We start from the raw sequence: 19373 nt of genomic DNA on the forward strand, positions 1-19373 counted from the left end.
TCCTTCCTTCCACCCTCCCTTCGTCCTCCTTCTGTCTTCCTCTCTTCATTCTCCATCTCTTCTTCTCTCCCTCCCCGCCTTCCTTCTTTCCACCCTCCTCTCTCCTTCCTTCTTTCTCCATCTCTTCTTCTCTCCCTCCCCACCTTCCTTCTTTCCACCCTCCTCTCTCCTTCCTTCTTTCTCCATCTCTTCTTCTCTCCCTCCCCGCCTTCCTTCTTTCCACCCTCCTCTCTCCTTCCTTCTTTCTCCATATCTTCTTCTCTCCTCCCCACCTTCCTTCTTTCCACCCTCCTCTCTCCCCTTCTTTCTCCATCTCTTCTTCTCTCCCTCCCTGCCTTCCTTCTTTCCACCCTCCTCTCTCCTTCCTTCCTTCTCCATCTCTCCTTTTGACTTCATCCCCAGTTTCTGGCATCCTTTGTCCTTCTCCTTCCTTTACTTCCCCACCTTTCTCCCTCCCGCCTTCCTTCCTTCCCTCCCTCCTTCGTTCCTTCCCTCCCTGCCTCCTTCCTTCCCTCTCTCTGCCTTCCTTATTTTCCACCTCCCTTCTTGCCTCCCTCCTTCTTTTCTTCCTTTCACCCTCCTTCCCTCTGCCCTCCCTCCCTTCCTCCTCCTTTCCTTCCTTCCCTTCCCTCCCTCCCTCCCACTCCTTTGCCTTGTTTTTAAGTGTCTGAAGCACATGTGAGTAGGGGCAGAAAATTGGGCACTTGGCACAGAGCAGGACATTGTTCAAATAAATAAACTGTAAAGAGAGAAGACTAAAATCTCTGTATACACACATCAACATTTTACTTTATTTTTTTGAAAAAAGCTCTCTATGAAAAGCTTATTCTTTAGCGATCCAAATTTCTTGGCTCATTGCAGTCAAATATTTATATATATGTATATATATATATATATTTTAGCCCTGCGTGCGGTTGTAACGACTCTTTCCCACTTGAAAAAAAGAGGCTTCTCTTTTCAGTTGCAATTATTCTGCAAGAAATTCCAATTCCCCATCTCGGCCGCCTGCTGGGTTAACAAACCAGGAAGCCCCTTGCATTGTGAGCGTGCAAATGTGCCCGCTAGTCCACATTGTGCGAACCAAAGCAAGGGCCTGGTTTCCTGCAAGGAAGGCCGTGAAAGAGAAGATCCAGGAAAGCAGGATCGCGCGTGTGTGTTTGTGTGTGTGTGGAGTGTGTGCGTGTGTGCGTGTGTGAGATAAACCTGTCTTTTGTGTGGTATCGGCAGCCCCAGCACCCAACAATTAGACCTACAGCTGAGACTCCGAGGTGTAACTCCAAAATTCAGCCCCAACGCTTCCTGTTTCTTCTCTCTCTCCCCCCCTCCCCCCCCCATCACAGGTTGGCACCGAATTCACAACCGTCCTCTACAATTTCATGTGCAACAGCAGCTGCGTCGGCGGCATGAACCGGCGCCCCATCCTCATCATCGTCACGCTGGAAGCCAGAGAGTAAGTCTCGGGAGGTTGCAGGAAACTTTGAAAGGGTGCCGAACCCCGGAATTTAGCCTTTCAGCCTTCAATCAGTCAGAACAGGAGCTGGGAGGGAGGGAGGGAGGGAGGAGGGAGGAGGAAGGAAGGAAGGAGGAGGGAGGGAGGGAGGAAGGAAGGAAGGAAGGAAGGAGGAGGAGGAGGAGGAGGAAGGAAAGAAGGAAGGAAGGAAGGAAGGAAGGAAGGAAGGAAGGAAGGAAGGAAGGAAGGAAGGAAGGAAGGAAAGGAAAGAAGGGAAGGAAGGAAAGGAAGGAAAAAGGAAGGAAGGAAAGGAAGAATAAAAAAGGAAGGAAGGAAGAAAAGAAAGGAAGGAAGAAAAGGGAAGGAAGAAGAAGAAAGGAAGGAAGGAAAGAAGGGAAGGAAGGAAAAAAGGAAGGAAGGAAGGAAGGAAGGAAGAAAGAAAGGAAGGAAGGAAAGGAAGAAAAGAAGAAGGAAGAAAAGAAAGGAAGGAAGAAAGGAAGGGAAGGAAGGAAAAAGGAAGGAAGGAAACAAGAAAAAAGGAAGGAAGGAAGAAAGGAAGGAAAGGAAGGAAGGAAGGAATAACAGAGTTGGAAGGGACTTTGTAGGTCTTCCCACCCCCACCCACCCTTATTTTCCTCTCCAAAAACTAAGCCTGAGCACGTAGTTGCGTAGCGAAGCACGGGTATCCAGCGAGTATATAAATAGGAGCCGTATTGGTGCTCTCTCCACCCTATCCTCGACAAGGCCTTTCTCAAAACTGGTCTCGGGGGCTGATGGGCTTTGTTTTCTTCGCCCTGCAGCGGGCAAGTCCTGGGTCGCCGATGTTTCGAGGCTCGGATCTGTGCCTGCCCGGGCCGGGATCGCAAAGCGGACGAAGACAGCATTCGGAAGCAACAGGTCTCCGACGGCACAAAGAACGGCGACGGCACGAAGCGCCGTAAGTAGCCAGAGAAGCGGTAGCCCTCACGACAGCGAGTTTTGAAGCTTTGTCCCCTTGAAGGTAGGACGGACTAACAACTCATCCCGGAATTCCTTGGTACCGATCACACGCCGTTGGAGGTGTGTCTCATTCTGACCTGCTTACTCTCTTATCATCCCTTTCTCTGTGATTTCTCTTCGCTTCATCTATTCTATCTATCTATTCTATCTTTCTGTCCCTCTCCCTCTATCTCTTCTATCTATCTCTCTTTCTCTCTATCTATTCTACCTCTCTTTATCTATTCTATCTATCTCTCCTATCTTTCTCTCCTATCTATTCTATTTCTCTTTCTCTCTATCTATTCTACCTCTCTTTCTCCATCTATTCTATCTATCTATTCTATCTGTCTGTCCCTCTCCCTCCATCTATCTATCTCTTTTTCTATCTATTCTACCTCTCTTTCTCTATCCATTCTATCTATCTATTCTATCTTTCTCTCCCCCTCCATCTATCTATCTATTTCTCTTTCTATCTATTCTACCTCTCTTTCTCTATTCTATCTATCTATTCTATCTTTTGTCCCTCTCCCTCTATCTATTCTATCTCCCTCTCTTTCTCTCTATTCTACCTCTCTTTCTCTATCTATTCTATCTTTCTCTCCCTCTCCCTCTATCTATCTATCTCTCTTTCTATCTATTCTACCTCTCTTTCTCTATCTATTCTATCTATTCTATTTTCTCTCCCTCTCCCTCTATCTATTCTATCTATCTCTCTTTCTATCCATTCTGCCTTCGTTTATCTATCCATTCCAGGGGTCTTCAAACTTGACAGCTTGAAGACTTCAACTCCCAGAATTCTTCTGAGGCTTGTGGACTTCAGCTCCCAGAATTCCCCCTTCCGGTCATGTTAGCTCAGGAATTCTGGGAGTTGAAGTCCAGAAGTCTTAAAGCTGCCAAGTTTGGGGACCCCTGCTTTAGCAGATGGGAGAAGAAGGAGGAGAAGAAAAGGTCAGGCATAGCTAGCTAAGGAATTCTGGGAGTTGAAGTCCGCCCGTCTTCAAGAGGCCAACTCTGAAATACGCTGATTTAGGAGAAGGTCAGCTTTTGACTGGGTTTGGGGCTTGACACACACACACACACACCCCAAACAGCTGCATGTTGTGTTTATGGGCTCAGTTTTGGGCCAACCTCACCTGCTTGCATCGTTTGTGTCGTCCATCGTTTTGCCCCAATGGGCCACAAAGCCATTTCCTAACCAGGTTTGGCATTTGTGTGAAGGCAGCTCGGGTGTCGGCCGGACGGGAGGTAGAAGGTTCCCTCAAGCCAGTCCGAACTTGTAGGATTGTACTCACCGAATTGGTGGAACAAGCAACAATTAACCCAAAGTGAAATGCTGGATAACAGCATCAATCAAGGGAGCGTAAACAGTCCCATAATCCTGTTGCTAATAGTGCCAACTTCCGTGTCAGAAGAAAAGGAGGGGGAAAAAAATAAGATAAAATACCTGTGGTTTGGAGTGGACCAAAAACAACAACAACAACCGGGCTACGATGTCAATTAGAACTGACCAATGTTAATGGAAAATAGAATAGAAAATAGAATAGAATAGAATAAAGAATAGAATAAAAATAGAATAAAAATAGAATATGACAGAACAGAACAAAAAATAGAATAGTATAGAATAAAGAATAGAATAGAAAATAGAATAGAATAAAGAATAGAATAGAATAGAATAGAATAAAGAATAGAGTAGAATAGAATAAAGAATAGAATAGAATAGAAAATAGAATCAAATAGAATAGAATAGAATAAAAATAGAATATGACAGAACAGAACAAAAAATAGAATAGAATAGAATAGAATAGAATAGAATAGAATAGAATAGAAAATAGAATAGAATAAAGAATAGAATAGAATAAATAATAGAATAGAATAGAATAGAGAATAGAATAGAATAGAAAATAGAATCAAATAGAATAGAATAGAATAGAATAAAAATAGAATATGACAGAACAGAACAAAAAATAGAATAGAATAGAATAGAAAATAGAATAGAATAAAGAATAGAATAGAATAAAGAATAGAGTAGAGTAGAATAGAATAAAGAATAGAATAGAATAGAAAATAGAATCAAATAGAATAGAATAGAATAAAAATAGAATATGACAGAACAGAACAAAAAGTAGAATAGAATAGAATAAAGAATAGAATAGGAAATAGAATAGAATAAAGAATAGAATGACAGAATAGAACAAAAAATAGAATAGAATAGAATAGAAAATAGAATAGAATAGAAAATAGAATCAAATAGAATAGAATAGAATAACAGATTTGGAAGGGACCTTGGAGATCTTCTAGTCCAACCCCCTGCCTAGGCAGGAAACTCTACACCACTTCAGACAAAGGGTTACGCAACATTTACTTTTGCTTTGCTGGAAGTTGAGTTCAGAGGCAGACCCAGTAATCAGTATGGCAATGGTTGAGGAAGTTAGACCAAACCACCAATCTTCTAAGAAAGGGGTCTCCAAACGTGGCAACTTTAAGACTCGTGGACTTCAACTCCCAGAATTCTCCCCAGCCAGCACAGCTTAACTCTCTTGCAATCCCTTCCTCTGCAATCTCTCCTCTTTGGGGGCGTGAGAGAAAAAGAAACAGACACGGCTGGCTGGGGGATTCTGGGAGTTGAAGTCCACAACTCTTAAAGTTGCCAAGTTTGGGGACCCCTGTGCTAAGGCCTGGTGGGTTGTCCCCCTTGTCTCCAGACATCTTCTCCAGAAGTTTCTCCAGATACCCTCTGATGCTCTAGAGAAGCCTGAAGCCTCTGGACCCTTGGGGCATACCCTCCCTCTGGATCAAGAGGAGTCCTTCTTTCCTGATGACCCTTCAGTTGGCCAAGGTCTTCTGTTGGTGGGCCTCTGGGCTCTTGTTCGTTTCTAGCTTCCGATGCGGATTCAGACATGATAGAATTCAGATTTCTAAATTCAGAAATCACAAGAGCTTCCCTGAATTGAGAGGTCAAGTTGAGCTTTCTTGAGGCTGGGGTCTCACTTTCTCCTTTTCCCCCCCTCCTTGTTGGCAGCTTTCCGGCAGAGCACGCATGGAATCCAGATGACCTCGGTCAAGAAAAGACGCAACCCAGATGATGAACTCCTATATCTCCCAGTAAGTGAGGACCAGGACTTGGGTAAAAATGTGGAGGTGTCGTTGGGAGAAGGACACCTTGAGTTTTTTGGGGGTAACTGGCAAAGCAAGAGGGGACCTTCAGAAGCTGTGAGAACCTCTAAGCCAATTCAAGAAGGTTGAAAGTCAAGATCTCCTTCCATGTATGAGGTCTCCAGAACGAGAATTTGAAGGGAAGAAGGAACGAGGAGTTGGCTACTTCACTCGAAATGTGGACTTGGTGTCTTCTGAGTTTTTGGGACAGGTTGAGCTAAGCTTCTCTCCTCTTGGGAGCTAACGGGGGCCAAATTTGGTGAGGTTTTGGATGGGAGAAAAGGAAATTTCAGAACTGTAAGTATGTTGAGGAAGCCTGAAGAGCATCATGGAAGAAGGCAGGAGTGGACAACTTCCATAGGGCCACCCAAAAGACAACGTAGATGTAGACACGATGTCCCCTGGAGTTGAACTCAGACTGAAAAATACTTTCATGTGTTGGAAGGTCTTTTCTGATAGAAAAGAATATTTGTCGTTGACAAGAGTTGAATTGTAGGGTGCTTGGTGCTCTCTGAGCTTGGTGGTTTTCTTGGAGATGTTTCGTGTCCCAACTAGGTAACATCATCAATGCTTAGAAAGTGGTGGACCTGGTGGAGAGAAGGAGGAGGAGGTCTGTGAGGTCCTTGAGACTCTTACGAGCTTGGTAGTTTCTTGTAGACCTTTCTTTACCCAACTAAGTAACTTCACCAGTGCTAGAAGGGAGCGGGGTTTATGGAGAGAAGTAGGACAGTGACAATGGTGGGGCCATTGATGTTCTCTGAGCTGGGTGGTTTTCTTGCAGATGTTTCATCACCCAACTAGATATCGTCATCCATTCTAGAAGGGAGGGAGGTTTGCGGAGTAGAGAAGAAGGAGGAAGAGTTACGGGTTTCTCGGTGATTTTCCTGCAGACGTTTCATTACCAAACGAGGGAACATCATCAGTGCTAGAAGGGAGAAGGGTTTGCATTGTTTTTTTTTAAATTTTTTTATTGATTTTAACAACAAACAAAACCACATAAAACATACAACATAAAACATAAAAACATCCTCCTCCTTCATAGATTTACAAACAGTGTATCGGTTGGTTTACCACTTTTTTTTGTGCATCCGATTCCTAGGCACCATTATAGTTATATTACATAATAACTCATATTATCAATCAACAATTGTTATAACCTAGTATCATTACTGAGAAATCATTTAACTATGATTTTGTTAATTCATACTTTAACGAGATAACTATAATTTACTTAATTTATTTCACAACAAATCATAAAAGCATACCAAATCTATCTTAGTAAAGGGTTTGCATTGTTAACCTAGTTTAGTAATGACGTATGTCTTCAAGAAAAACTATCAAGCTCAGAGAACACCAAGGACCCCATAATAGTCATTCTCCTCCTCCTCCTCCTCCTCTCCTCCTCCTCCTCCTCCTCCTCCTCCTCCTCTTCCTCCTTTTCCTGGCTCCTCTCTGATCTGGGTGGGTTTTCTGGCAGATATTTCATTACCAAACTAGGGAACATCATCAGATACAGATAATCAGAGTTGGAAGGGACCTTGTAGGTCATCTAGTCCAACCCCCCCCACCCAAGCGGGAGACCCTACACCATTTCCGACAGATGGCAGTCCAGTCTCTTCTTGAAAGTCTCAAGGGATGGCGCTCCCACAACGTCCGAAGGCGACTTCAATTCCGTGGGTGGATTGTTCTCACTGTCAGAAAATTCCTCCTTATTAAAGTTGTTGTTAGTTGCAAAGTCGCGTCCGACCCATCATCACAACCCCATGGACCACGTTCCTCCAGGCCTTGGTGTCCTCTGCCATCTTCTGGAGTCCACTGAAGCTCACGGCGACTGCTTCCGGGTCTCCGTCCAGCCCTTTCTCCTCTGCCTTCCCGTTAGTCGTCTTCATCCTCCATCCTTCTCAGCATTCGGTTCTTCTTCTCCAGCGAGTCTTTCCTTCCTTCCCAAAGTCTTTTGAGTTCCATCTTCAGCACCTGGCCTTCTAAAGAGCAGTTGCATCATCCATCCTGCACCCCAAAATTTTCTTCCTCAGCCTTGGTGGCCTCCAGCAGTTCAGAATAAGATCCCTTGAAATCTGGAGGACGCCAAGTTGGAGAAGGTTTGCCTGAAGATCAGGAAGACGGTTGGGAAAAAAAAAAAAATCAAACAACATATAGATTTGAAACCTGAAATATTTTTGTGGGGGGGAAATGCTACCCGAAGGATACAGCAAAGAAAAAACATTTAATCCTACATGGATTAACAGCAGCTAGAATTGTATTTGCTCAGAATTGGAAAAGTGACAAAATACGGATAGAGGGGAAAGTACCTGAGAAAGTCTTTGAATGTGCAGAAATGAATAGATGAACATTGGAAATCTTCAGAAAAAGAAGAATCTGAATTATTACATGGTTATGGGATTTATTTTATCAGGGGTTAGAAAACGAAGCAAATTAAAGTGGATTAGATGAATATTAGATTGCTTATTGTACCCTGTGACTATTATTAAGTGTTGTACCTTAATGATTCTTGACGAATGTCTCTCTTCTTTTATGGACACTGAGAGCATTTGCACCAAGACAAATTCCTTGTGTGTCCAATCACACTTGGCCAATAAAGAATACTATTTCTATTCTATTCCAATTCCATTCCCATTCCTATTCATTATTTTATTCTATTCTATTATGTTCTGTTCTATTCTCTGTTTATTCTATTCTCTGTATTTCTATTCTGTTCTATTCTCTGTTTATTCTATTCTATTCTATTCTATTGTAATATTATATTCTCTAGTATATTCTCTATTCTGTTCTATTCTGTTCTGTTCTATTCTATTCTATTCTATTCTCTGTATTTCTATTCTGTTCTATTCCCTGTTTATTCTATTCTGTTCTATTCTATTGTAATATTATATTCTCTAGTATATTCTCTATTCTGTTCTATTCTATTCTATTCTATTCTATTCTCTGTATTTCTATTCTGTTCTATTCCCTGCTTATTCTACTCTGTTCTATTCTATTGTAATATTATATTCTCTAGTATATTCTCTATTCTATTCTTCTCCAATTCTCTCTTCTCTTCTCTTCTCTTCTCTTCTCTTCTCTTCTCTTCTCTTCTCTTCTCTTCTCTCTTCTCTCTTCTCTTATTCTATTCGATTCCCCTCTTCTTAATTCTGTTCCTATTCTATTCTTCATTCCAATATCTATTCTATTCTATTCTATTCTATTCTATTCTATTCTATGAATATACAAAGTAGTAAGAGAAGATTGTTAAAACAGATATATTGGATATTACTTATATGAAAATGTGATTGTTATATTGTTATACTGATAAGAAGAGCATTCATCATAAATTGTAAGCACATGAAAATATGTACCTAATCGACACATGGTTGAAATGAAATGGATGTATTCTATATCTGTATCTATCTATTTATCTATATCTATACCTACCTACCTACCTACCTACATACATACATACCTATCTACTACATACATGCATACATACATACATACAAATATATAATTTATTTATTTTTTTAAAAGGGGGGGGAAGGCAGTGTTGGACCACGACCCCGTGGCCGTCTTCTCTGGAGTCCCCGAGCTTCTCATTCAGGCCTTTCCTCCCCCCCCCCCTTCTTGGCTCCAGGTTCGAGGCCGGGAGACCTACGAGATGCTTCTGAAGATTAAAGAGTCCCTGGAGCTCATGCAGTTCCTCCCCCAACACACCATCGAGACCTACCGGCAGCAACAGCAGCAGCAGCAGCAGCACCAGCACTTGCTGCAGAAACAGTGAGTTTGTGACTGGAGTTGTGACTTCGAAGCCGGTGTGTGTCTCTCCGCCCCCCTCCCACCTTGCATGAGGACATCCCTCACTTGAGCCGCGGTGGATGGAGTGTCCTTGTCGTTGGCATTGTGTTGGCCTTTCCTGGGGGGGGGGAGGGCTAGGAGATCGCCGTTGCGTTGGTTTTGTGGGTTTTGTGTGTGCGTCTGAGACTGATGACCCAGGGTGGGATACAACACAAACACGGTCACCGAAAACAGGGGAAGGGTCCCCTCGGGGTCGCCTTAGTGTTGCAAATGGTTCCCCTAGCCTGCATTTTTCTACCCCCCCCCCTCCCCCCTCTGGAAATCCTACCCTTCCAAGGGTCTTCATCCCAAATTGTATAGCTAAAAATCTGTAGAGGGTGCAGAGGCCTTAAAGGAGGCAACGGACCAGCTGTCTTGCAAGCAATACAAATCCTTCCTGTCTCCCATCAATCCTATCCGAGCTGAAGACGCTTCTTGGACAGCGAAAAAGGAGGCCGGGGCGACGCGCGCAAGTGAGGTTAGTCAGCGGATGGCATCCCCCGAAAATAAGACCCGGTGCCCTTTTTTTTTTTGTGGCAAAAATATATATATAAGGTCTTATTTTCTGGGAAACACAACTGCCTGACGCAACAGAGATAGGGATCTCAGCTGGGGTGTTTTGCAAGGCCTGGATGGCTGCGTTTGACAGGGGAAAATGAAGGATTGCACTTATAGATAAAAGGTGAAAAAGTAGAGGAAGTAGAAGACTTCGTTTGCTATGCTGGTTTGCTCATGGCCTGATTCACCTTCCGGCCACCTGCACATTCTTTGCTTATCGGTTCCAGGAATATCTTTCCCCATTGCTGGATCCAGACGGGTGATTGATGGGTTTCCCTGCCCTGATCCTGTCAGCTTTGGTTGTTTATTGACTTGGTTCAGCCTGTACCGGCTGCATTCCAGCTGCAACTGTTAAGTGGTTCTTGGCTGTCTGCCCAGAGCTATTAACTGAAGGGAGAGAGAGAGAGAAAGAGAAGGAAAAACCGCTCTTGCGCTTTCTTTTTAGCCAGTTCTCTGGGACTAAAAGACACCACAGAAAAATCTCTCTGCTCCAGGAATCAGGGAGATAAGGTGGATTTTAATCTCTTTTTTTTTTTCCCCCTTCCAATGATCCGAAAATAAATCAATAAATCTTGTTAAAGAAAAGTACGGAGAATAGGACTTCCGGTGAAAACGGGGCTGCCGAGAACTTGGTTTGGGGACTTTGATAAAAATGGGGAACACAAGCGGAGTAAATTGAAGCTGGTTTAGAGGTGTGGAGGGAAATGAATGTTGGTTGGGAGGAAAACGGCGGCCCGGAAGGGTTAAAAGTTGAGTGTGGTGGAAAACGGGGTGAAGTGGAAAAGCCAGGAACGAAGGTGGGAAAGGAACGAGGGATGAAGAGAGAGAAAAGGAGAGAAAAGGCTGGGACTGTTATCAATGAGATACCTCTTTGGAGGGAGGAGGAACGAAAACCGAACCACAGAAGAAATAACAGAAAAAGAAACACAATTGGAAGGGACTTTTGGAGGTCTTCTAGTCCAGCCCCCTGCTCAAGTAGGACCCCCTATAACCATTTAAAAAAAAAAAAAAAAAACTCTTGTCCAGTCTCTTCTTTAAAACCTGCAGTGTTGGAGCACCTGCAGTTTCTCTTCCAATGATTAATGGTTTTGACTTGTCAGGAAAGTTCTTCATTTTAGATTTGTTGAAATGGTGTGGGGGTTGGACTAGATGACCTACAAAGCCCCTTCCAACTCTGTTACGAGTTTCCAACCGTTGGCTTCTTGTCCTGCCTTCGGGTCATTTGGGAAAATAGGTGGACACCCCTTCTTCTTCTTCTTCTTCTTCTTCTTCTTCTTCTTCTTCTTCTTCTTCTTCTTCTTCTTCTTCTTCTTCTTCTTCCTCTTCCTCTTCCTCTTCCTCTTCCTCTTCCTCTTCCTCTTCCTCCTCTTCCTCTTCCTCTTCCTCTTCTTCTTCTTCTTCTTCTTCGCGGTAGCCCCTCCAAGATTGGAAGGCTGCTATTAATATTTGCCAGGGAAATGGAGGTGTGTTCGAGGGAGGTTGTGCAGGATGGGTCACGTCGACGAAGGAGACCAAAAGCGAGGAGTTGATCAAGGATCGAGTTTGCAAAGTGTCGTAACGTGGATAAAGTGTTATCTGAAGCGTTCCAAGAAGCGACGGGTGGAAGCTGATCCGGGAGAGACGTAACCTAGAACCCAGGAGAGATTCGCGGACAGGGAGAAAGTTAAAACAGTGGAGCCATTTGTGAAAGGTGCCCGCTTGGGGGAAGGCTGATCTGCCCTGCAATACCCTCAAACCTTCACTAGAGGGTGGCTTGAGAAGTCTGGGAAGCTCGTGGCTGCCCCCTGGAGGCGGCGACTTTCCCTTCCCCGGAATTTCCTTCTCCCGAGGCACACACGGCGGGTGTGGGGAAAAATACTCCAGGCAAGCAACCAACAGGACGGAGGTTTTGCTCTCTCGTCTGCAGCATCCGTGCGGGGTTATAATCGGCATGGCGGGGCAGAGCAGAATGGACAAGGGTTGGAAGGGTCCCTGTAGGTCATCTAGTCCAACCCCCGCTGCTCAGGCAGGAGAGCCTGTATACCGTTTCAGGCAAGTGATGGTCTGGTGTCTTCTGGAAAGGCTCCAGTCATGGAGCAGCCCCACAACTTCTGAAGTTCTGCAGATTAATTGTTCTCAGTGTTGGGAAGTTTCTCCTTGGCTCTAAGTTGTATCTCTCTCTGGGAAGTGTCCACCCATTGTTCGTCCTTCCTTCCTTCTTCCCTTCCTTCCTTCCTTCCTTCCTTCCTTCCTTCCTTCCTTCCTTCCTTCCCTTCCTCTGTTCCTTCCTTCCTTCCTTCTTTCCCTTCCTTCCCTCTCCTTCCTTCCTTCCTCCCTCCCTCCCTCCCTTTCCTCCCACCCTCTCTCCATTTCCTTCCCTTCCTTCCCTTCCTCCCTTCCTTCCTTCCTTCCCTTCCTCCGTTCCTTCCTTCCCTTCCTTCCTTCTTTCCTTTCCTTCCCTCCTTCCTTCCTCCCTCCCTCCCTTCCTTCCCTTCCTTCCTTCTTTCCCTTCCTTCCCTCCTTCCTTCCTTCCTTCTTTCCCTTCCTTCCTTCCTTCCTCCTCGCTTTCCTCCCACCCTCTCCATTTCCTTCCTTCTTTCCCTTCCTTCCCTCCTTCCTTCCTTCCTTCTTTCCCTTCCTTCCTCCTTCCTTCCTTCCTTCCCTTCCTTCCTTCCTTCCCTTCCTTTCTTCCTTCCCTTCCTTTCTTACCTTCCTTCCTTCCATCTTTCCTTCCTTCCTTCCTTCCTTCCTTCCTTCCTTCCTTCCTTCCTTCCTTCCTTCCTTCCTTAAATCATATGGCTGCAATGGACCTCAGAGGCCATCTAGTCCAACCCTCCATCCTAGCAGGAGACCCTACCCCATTTCTGACTGAGGGCAGTCCAGTCTCTTCTTGGAAGCCTCCAGGGATGAAGCTCCCACAACTTCTGAAGGCAACTTCTATTCCTTTGGTTGGTTGTTCTCCCTGTCAGAAAATTCCTCCTTATTTCCAGGTTGAATCTCTCCTGGGTCAGTTTCCATCCATTATTCCTTGTCTGACCTTGGAGAATCGCTTGACCCCCTTCCTCCTCCTCTCTGGGGCAGCCCCTCACAGCATCTCAGGGCTGTTGTGGAGATGGGGGTCCTTCTGCATGCAGGACTCGTGCATGGGGGGGCGGGGGGTCAGTGGGGTGTGGAGAAGACGACGCTTCCCTGCCTCTGTGGAGTTTGATGCCTGCTTTGGAGTGTGTGGGGGGGGGGAGTGGGGGGGGAGAGGGAAAAACACGAAGCTCTTTGTGCGAGCCTTTTTGGCACAGAGAGGATCGGAATGCAGTCGCTGTTGGCTTGGAGTCTTGTTTCTGTCCTGGCTTTCCTTTCTGGACTCCTTTCTCCACCCCTCCGAGCCCCTCCTGATCACCAGGAACCCAAAGTGGGGGTGGGGTGGGGTGGGGGGTCTCCTATTTCCACACAGACGCTGCTCCTCCCTACGGGGGTCCATCAGCAGGAAGTCTCTGCCTCCACTCACCCACCCCGTTGTTGGGGTGTTCTCTGCTGCTGTTCCACCTCCGTGGGCAGGATTGGGGTGCCAGGGTCTTCCCCCCGGGGAGCAGAGTCCCCCCCCGTCTAAAGCCCCCCCCCAGCCGTCCTTCGCCCCCCCCCCCCGAGATGCCGGGCGTTGGAGGATGGAGTGAGGTCCATTTTTTAATTTGGATCCCAAGCGATGGACGGAGCTCTGGATTTACGTCCTCCTTTCCCCAGAGGGAAACTGGGGGGACAGGGGCTTTGGCATTGGCTCAGGCTGATCCAGCTCCCCCACCCCACCCCACCCCCCAGTGACCGTGGAGAAAGTGGCCTTTCAGCCACGGCTGCCTTTTCATGCCACGTTGCCCTGGAATGGCTTGGAAGTGAGTGGAATTATCCCTGTTCCTGGTGATCGCACTTTGGCCTTCTCTCTTCCTCTCCTCTTCCTCTCTCCTCCTTCCTCTCTGCTCCTCTCCCTCTTTCTCTCCTCTCTTCTTCTCCTCTCCTCTCCTCTCTTCCTCTCTTCTTCCTCTCCCCTCTTTCTCTCCTCTTCTTCTTCTTCTTTCTGCCTCTCCTTTCCTCTCTTCTTCTCCCCTCCCTTCCTCTCTGCTCCTCTCCTCTCTTCCTCTCCCCTCTTCCTCTCCGCTCTCTCTTCCCCTCCTTTCCTCTCTTCTCCCTCTCCTCTCCTTTCCTCTCTTCTCCTCTCCCCTCTTCCTCTCCGCTCTCTCTTCTCTCTTCCTCTCCTTTCCTCTCTTCTCTCCTCCCTTCCTCCCCTCTTCCTCTCTTCTTCTCCTCTCTCCTCTCCCCTCCTTTCCTCTCTCCCTCTTCCTCTCCGCTCTCTTCCTCTCCTTTCCTCTCTTCTTCTCTCCTCCCTTCCTCTCCCCTCTTCCTCTCTTCTTCTCCTCTCCCCTCCTTTCCTCTCTGCTCCTCTCCCCTCTGCCTCTCCTTTCCTCTCTCCTCTCCCCATCCCTGTCCTTGTCTCCTTTTCCCATCATCTCTCTCCCTCTTCTCTCTTCTCCATCTCCTATCATCCCCCTCTGTCTCCCTCTCCCCTCTCCCTCCCTCTCTCCTCTCCTCTCCTTTCTCCCTCCGTCCCTGTCTTCCCCCTCTCCCCACCCCTGTTCTCTCCTTTCCCTCTCTCCTCTCTTTCCCCCCTCTCCCTCCTTCTCTCCCCTCCCTCTCCTCTCCTTTTCCCCTTTTCCTCTCTCCTCTTTCCCCCTCCCTCTCTTTCCCATCCTCTCTCCCCCTCCCCTCCTCTCCTCTCCTTTACCTGTCCCCTCCCTCTCTTCTCCCTTTCTCCTCTCCCCCCCTCTCCGTTGATCTGCGAGATCCCTCCCCACGGTGTCTCAATGTCCCACGTTCTCGTTCTCTCCTCCTCCTCCTCCTCTCTCCCTCCTGCTTCCTTTTCACGCCTCTCTTTTTCTCTCCTTCCTTCCTCGCAGTCTCCTCTCCGCCTGCTTCAGGAGCACGGAAGCCCGGAGGGACCTTCCCCAAAGAACGGAAGCTGCGTTCAGACATTCCAGCCGCCCCAACTCTGCCGTCCATTCCTAAAACCGACCTGTTGGAAGGGGATTGTGGGCGGGGCAGAGCGGGGGGTCGAGATGTCTTTTCTTCCCTCCAACTCTTTTTCATCGTACGGGGTGACGAAAATAAGGCGTAGCCGGGCAAAGTGGCCGGTTGAGTCCGGGCCCGTGGCCAACGGTGCCGTCACCAACTCCTCAGACTCCTTCGGCCTTCTACCTCTCCGTAGTTTCCGTCACGCGAGATCTGGAGCGGCCTCGCCATCCTCCGACCGTGTCAAACCCCTTTTACGAGAGGCGTGGAGACCCCCGGGGTGTTTTCCTCGGAGCCGGACTGAATGGAAACTCGGATTGTCCCCCCAAAAAGGGCTTTTTTTTATTTTCTTTTCCAAGAGGCCACTGACTTCGTTTCCCTTTGAAGACGTTTCGCCTCTCATCCAAGAAGCCTCTTCAGTTCTGACTGAACGGCGAAGGATGCTTTACATTCGGTCCTCTGGTTGTTAGCGCTCTCCCTGAGAGTCCTTTGAGGCCCCTTGGAAGTTCGTTGGTGCCCTCAAGCTCACTTGAAGAGTGCAAATAGGCGTTGTAACCCTCTGGGAAGTGCTGAAAGGGCCCTGTTGTAGATTTGGAGAGGGGTGACGTCGTATCCCTCCTCCTCCTCGGTCGAGGGGGGGCTGCTCAATTTTAACACAGATGGACTCCTTGAAACTCGGATTGTAAATCCGTGCGCGGGTTTAAATGCTGGTCCGAGACTAGTAAGCTACGTATAATAGGGAGGTGTGTAACTAGGGAGGCTAGTAAGGTATGTGTAATAGGGGGATTTCTGCAGGCAGAGAAAAATGGCTAGATATATATATGTCTTTCTTGGAGTCTTGGAATGACCTCTTGCCGTTCAAAACTCACAACTCTTCTGTCTTCGTAAGCCAAAACTGCTTTTGGAAACTTTTCTTGGTTTGAAAGGCTGGAGTTTCTCTCCAACCAACCATGGACCGCTGGCTCCGAGCAAGCCCACCCGAGGCCGTGAGAGGACGGCAGTGGATCCCAGCTGTCGACACCTCCCAACGTCGTCATCTCCTCATGTTTTGGAGAAAGATTGAGAAATGGCTTTGGATGTGCCGTCCTTGCGTCGCTGCTGTTGTATTTTCTTCCCACAATGTGCGCTACCACACCCAGAAGGCCTTTGGGGATGGGGCCGAGAATCACACGGGGTTTCCGATTGCCGAAACGTTGGTTGTGAAATTAAATAAAAGGCGTTCGACTCCCTAAAAACCAGAACGAAATCAGGATCGGGGACATTTTATTATTATTATTATTATTATTTTTGCAGTTGTTGAGATTGAAGAATCAGACTCCGCTGTCTTGTAGGACACTTCGGTGGAGACATTTAGATCGTGGTGGTAGTGCCTAGGGGTATTTTCTTTTCCAAAAGGCAACTGGACTTTCTTGTTGGGTTTTTTGTTTTTTTTCGCTCGAAATTTTTTCCCTTCTCATCCATGAACCGAAGAAGCTTCTTGGGTGACATTTCCAAAGCCAGAAAGTCCAGTTGTTGTTTTTTTTTTAGGGGTGGGGGTGGAAAAACACCTTTGGGTTGAGGGATCTTTTTCAGAACCCGTTGGGGAAACTGCCAGCTAGGCTCAAATCACAGAATAGAAGAGTTGGAAGGGGCCTTGGAGGTCTTCTAGTCCAACCCCCCCCTGTACCGTTTCGGACAAGGGGCTGCCCAGTCTCTTCTTTTAAAAACCTCCGGTGTTGGAGAGCTCACGACTTCTTTTTTTTATTTTAAAGTTTTATTGACTTTAACAACAAACAAAAACACATAAAACATAAAAACCTCATCCTCCTTCATGAATTTACAGACAGTGTATCGGATGGTTTACCACTTTTTTTTGTGCATCCATTTCGTAGTCTCCGTTGTAGTTATATTACATAATAGCTCATACTATCAATCAACAATTATATAGCCTGATATCGTTATTAAACGATCATTTGACTGTAATTTTATTAATTCATACTTTTAACGAGATAACTACCGTATTTCCCCATGTATAAGCACCCCCTTTGTATAAGCCACCCCCCCAATTTTTGGACTGTGAAGTTTTGAAAAAAATATTTTATTAGAGAAACAAGTTATGAAGAAAGAAAATTTACAAAGAAACAAAATTCGACGTCTAGATCTACAACTTCGGTCATGGCGCTGAAGCGGTGCGGCGACGCTAGCAATCTACGCATCAGAACGAGAGTAGGAACGAAGCATTCAGGCCGATGCCTAGCGTATGCATTTCTATCGCGTACTCGCACTCGTAATCGTATCATCACGTACAATTTTTACAAAAAAGTATAGCATACTGCTGGAAAACCAGTTTATTCCTACTTTATTATTTTATGCATTTTTCACGTATAAAAAGTGTACCTGCTTTGTATATGCCACCCCCCTACTTTTTGGGCTTGAAAATTTTGGAAAAAAGGGGTGGCTTATACATGGGGAAATACGGTATAATTTACTTAATTTATTTTATAACAAATCATAAAGTTCATGCCAAGTCTATGTTAATAAAATTTTATAAAGATAGTATCAAAAAGAAAAAGAAAAAAAGAAAAATATATTCATTATTTCCTGTTTCTAAATATTCTATTATTAATATTTTATTATCTAGCCATTGATAGAAAAGGTCCCAAACTTCCTAGAATTGTTTACAACTTCTGAAGACAGTTTTTGTTTCACTGGTTAATTGTTCGTGCTGTTGGGAAGTTTCTCCTTAATTCTAGTCTGGATCTTTCCTCGATTAACAGAATTGAAAGGGACCTTGGAGGTCTTCTAGTCCAACTCCTGCTCAAGCAGAAGACTCTATACCATTTCAGGCAAATAAGCTGTCCGGTCCCTTCTTGAAAACCTCCAGAACCCACAACTTCTGGTGGCAAGCAGTTCCACTGGTTAATTGTTCTCACTGTCAGGAAATGTCTCCTTAATTCAGAGTTGCTTCTCTCCTGGATTACTTTCCATCTGTTGCTTCTTGTCCTGCCCTCAGGGGCTTTGGAAAATAAGTGTACCCCTTCTTCTTTCTGGCAGAAATTGGAAGGCTGCTCTCTTGTTACCCCTAAGGGAGGGAGGCGTGAAGTGTGTGCTTAGCTTAGAATCTCCCCTGCCTTTCCGCTTCCTCTGACATCATCCAGTGGTATGGAATGGGGATAAGTCGCCATAGGACAACTTGCTGCAGAACAGTTCAACAATTCAGTGTAATTATTTGAAATAATTTTTAAAGCCATTTAAATGTTTGCCATTCGCATTTCATTTTGTTCCTCCTTTGTCATCCTTTTTTTTTTAATCAAGTTTTTTTTTTATTTCAATCTACACATGCACAAAAATACATTAACCGTGTGGCATCAATATATCCAGGGGTGGGATTCTACCTGTTCGCACCTATTCGCTAGAACCGGTTGTTAACCTTCTAAGCAGTTTGGAGAACCGGTTGTTAGAAGAAATGACTGGGCTAATCCTGTAAGGAAGGCAGGAAGGAAACATTCTGGGGTTGCTTACAGAAACTGCCTCTCCGTTAACCCTTATTACATTCTTGGCAGGACTAGACTTCCTGTCTCAGGAACTTCTCTGGAGTTCTTTTTCCCTTCCTTTGCTGGTACTTTGGTTGTGTGGAGGGACCATTCAGAGTTACGATGGCACTGAAAAAAGTGACTTATGACCTTTTTTCACACTTACGACTGTTGCAGCATCCCCACAGTCATGAGAGGCCAGGCGAGGACATGCGTGCCTCGATGTGAGTGATGTTGAGTTGGCCACGCCCAGCCAGTAACATGACCACCAAGCCATGTCCACCCAGTCACATGACCACCAAGCCACACCCACCAACTAAGCCACACCCACCGAACCGGTTGTTAAAAAATTTGAATCTCACCCCTGAATATATCATATATTTTAGCATAGGCCAACTTAATAATACCAGTCATATCTCTTACTACACATATTCACATTAAATCATAATCCTTCATTGCTTATTTTCAACATTTCAATATCCTCTCCAAATGCCTACCACCATATCCGTTAAACATACCTAGTAATTCCATTATTCAATTTCCTCCCTGTTTTTATTTTATTTTTTTAAAATAAAAAATTCTCATTTGGCAAGCTGTGTGGTTCCAGGTTTCACATTTCAATACAAACATGACCATAGTTACCTCTTCATTTAATTTATTCGATTTGATATCACATTATCCTTATTAGTATTAAATATTAAACTTACCCAATTCATGTTATAACATATTTCATTTTCCTTAGGATATTCTCATCTCTTATTTTACAATATTATCTAAAATTCTCATCTCATTTCTATGTTCATTTCCCATGTTCCCTTTTTCTGTCACATTTGCAATTTTATCCTTATTTTATTGATGCAAAATTG

The 19373-nt window shown here is 45.4% G+C and overlaps 1 protein-coding gene across 3 annotated transcripts in view; it reads left to right on the forward strand.

Annotated features, from left to right (window-relative positions):
- TP63 (tumor protein p63) overlaps positions 1–19373 on the forward strand; it is a 166683-nt gene that overhangs the window by 125755 nt on the left and 21555 nt on the right. For all 3 annotated transcript variants that reach the window (XM_087933716.1, XM_087933718.1, XM_087933717.1), the window contains 4 exons: positions 1341–1450; positions 2251–2387; positions 5448–5530; positions 9207–9349. In XM_087933716.1, coding sequence (XP_087789842.1) covers positions 1341–1450; positions 2251–2387; positions 5448–5530; positions 9207–9349 — 473 coding nt within the window. The remainder of the gene's footprint in view (positions 1–1340; positions 1451–2250; positions 2388–5447; positions 5531–9206; positions 9350–19373) is intronic.

This window comes from Pseudonaja textilis, chromosome 4 (genome assembly GCF_049901715.1).
Source record: "Pseudonaja textilis isolate UNSWEBS1 chromosome 4, rPseTex1.2, whole genome shotgun sequence".
NCBI lineage: Eukaryota > Metazoa > Chordata > Lepidosauria > Squamata > Elapidae > Pseudonaja > Pseudonaja textilis.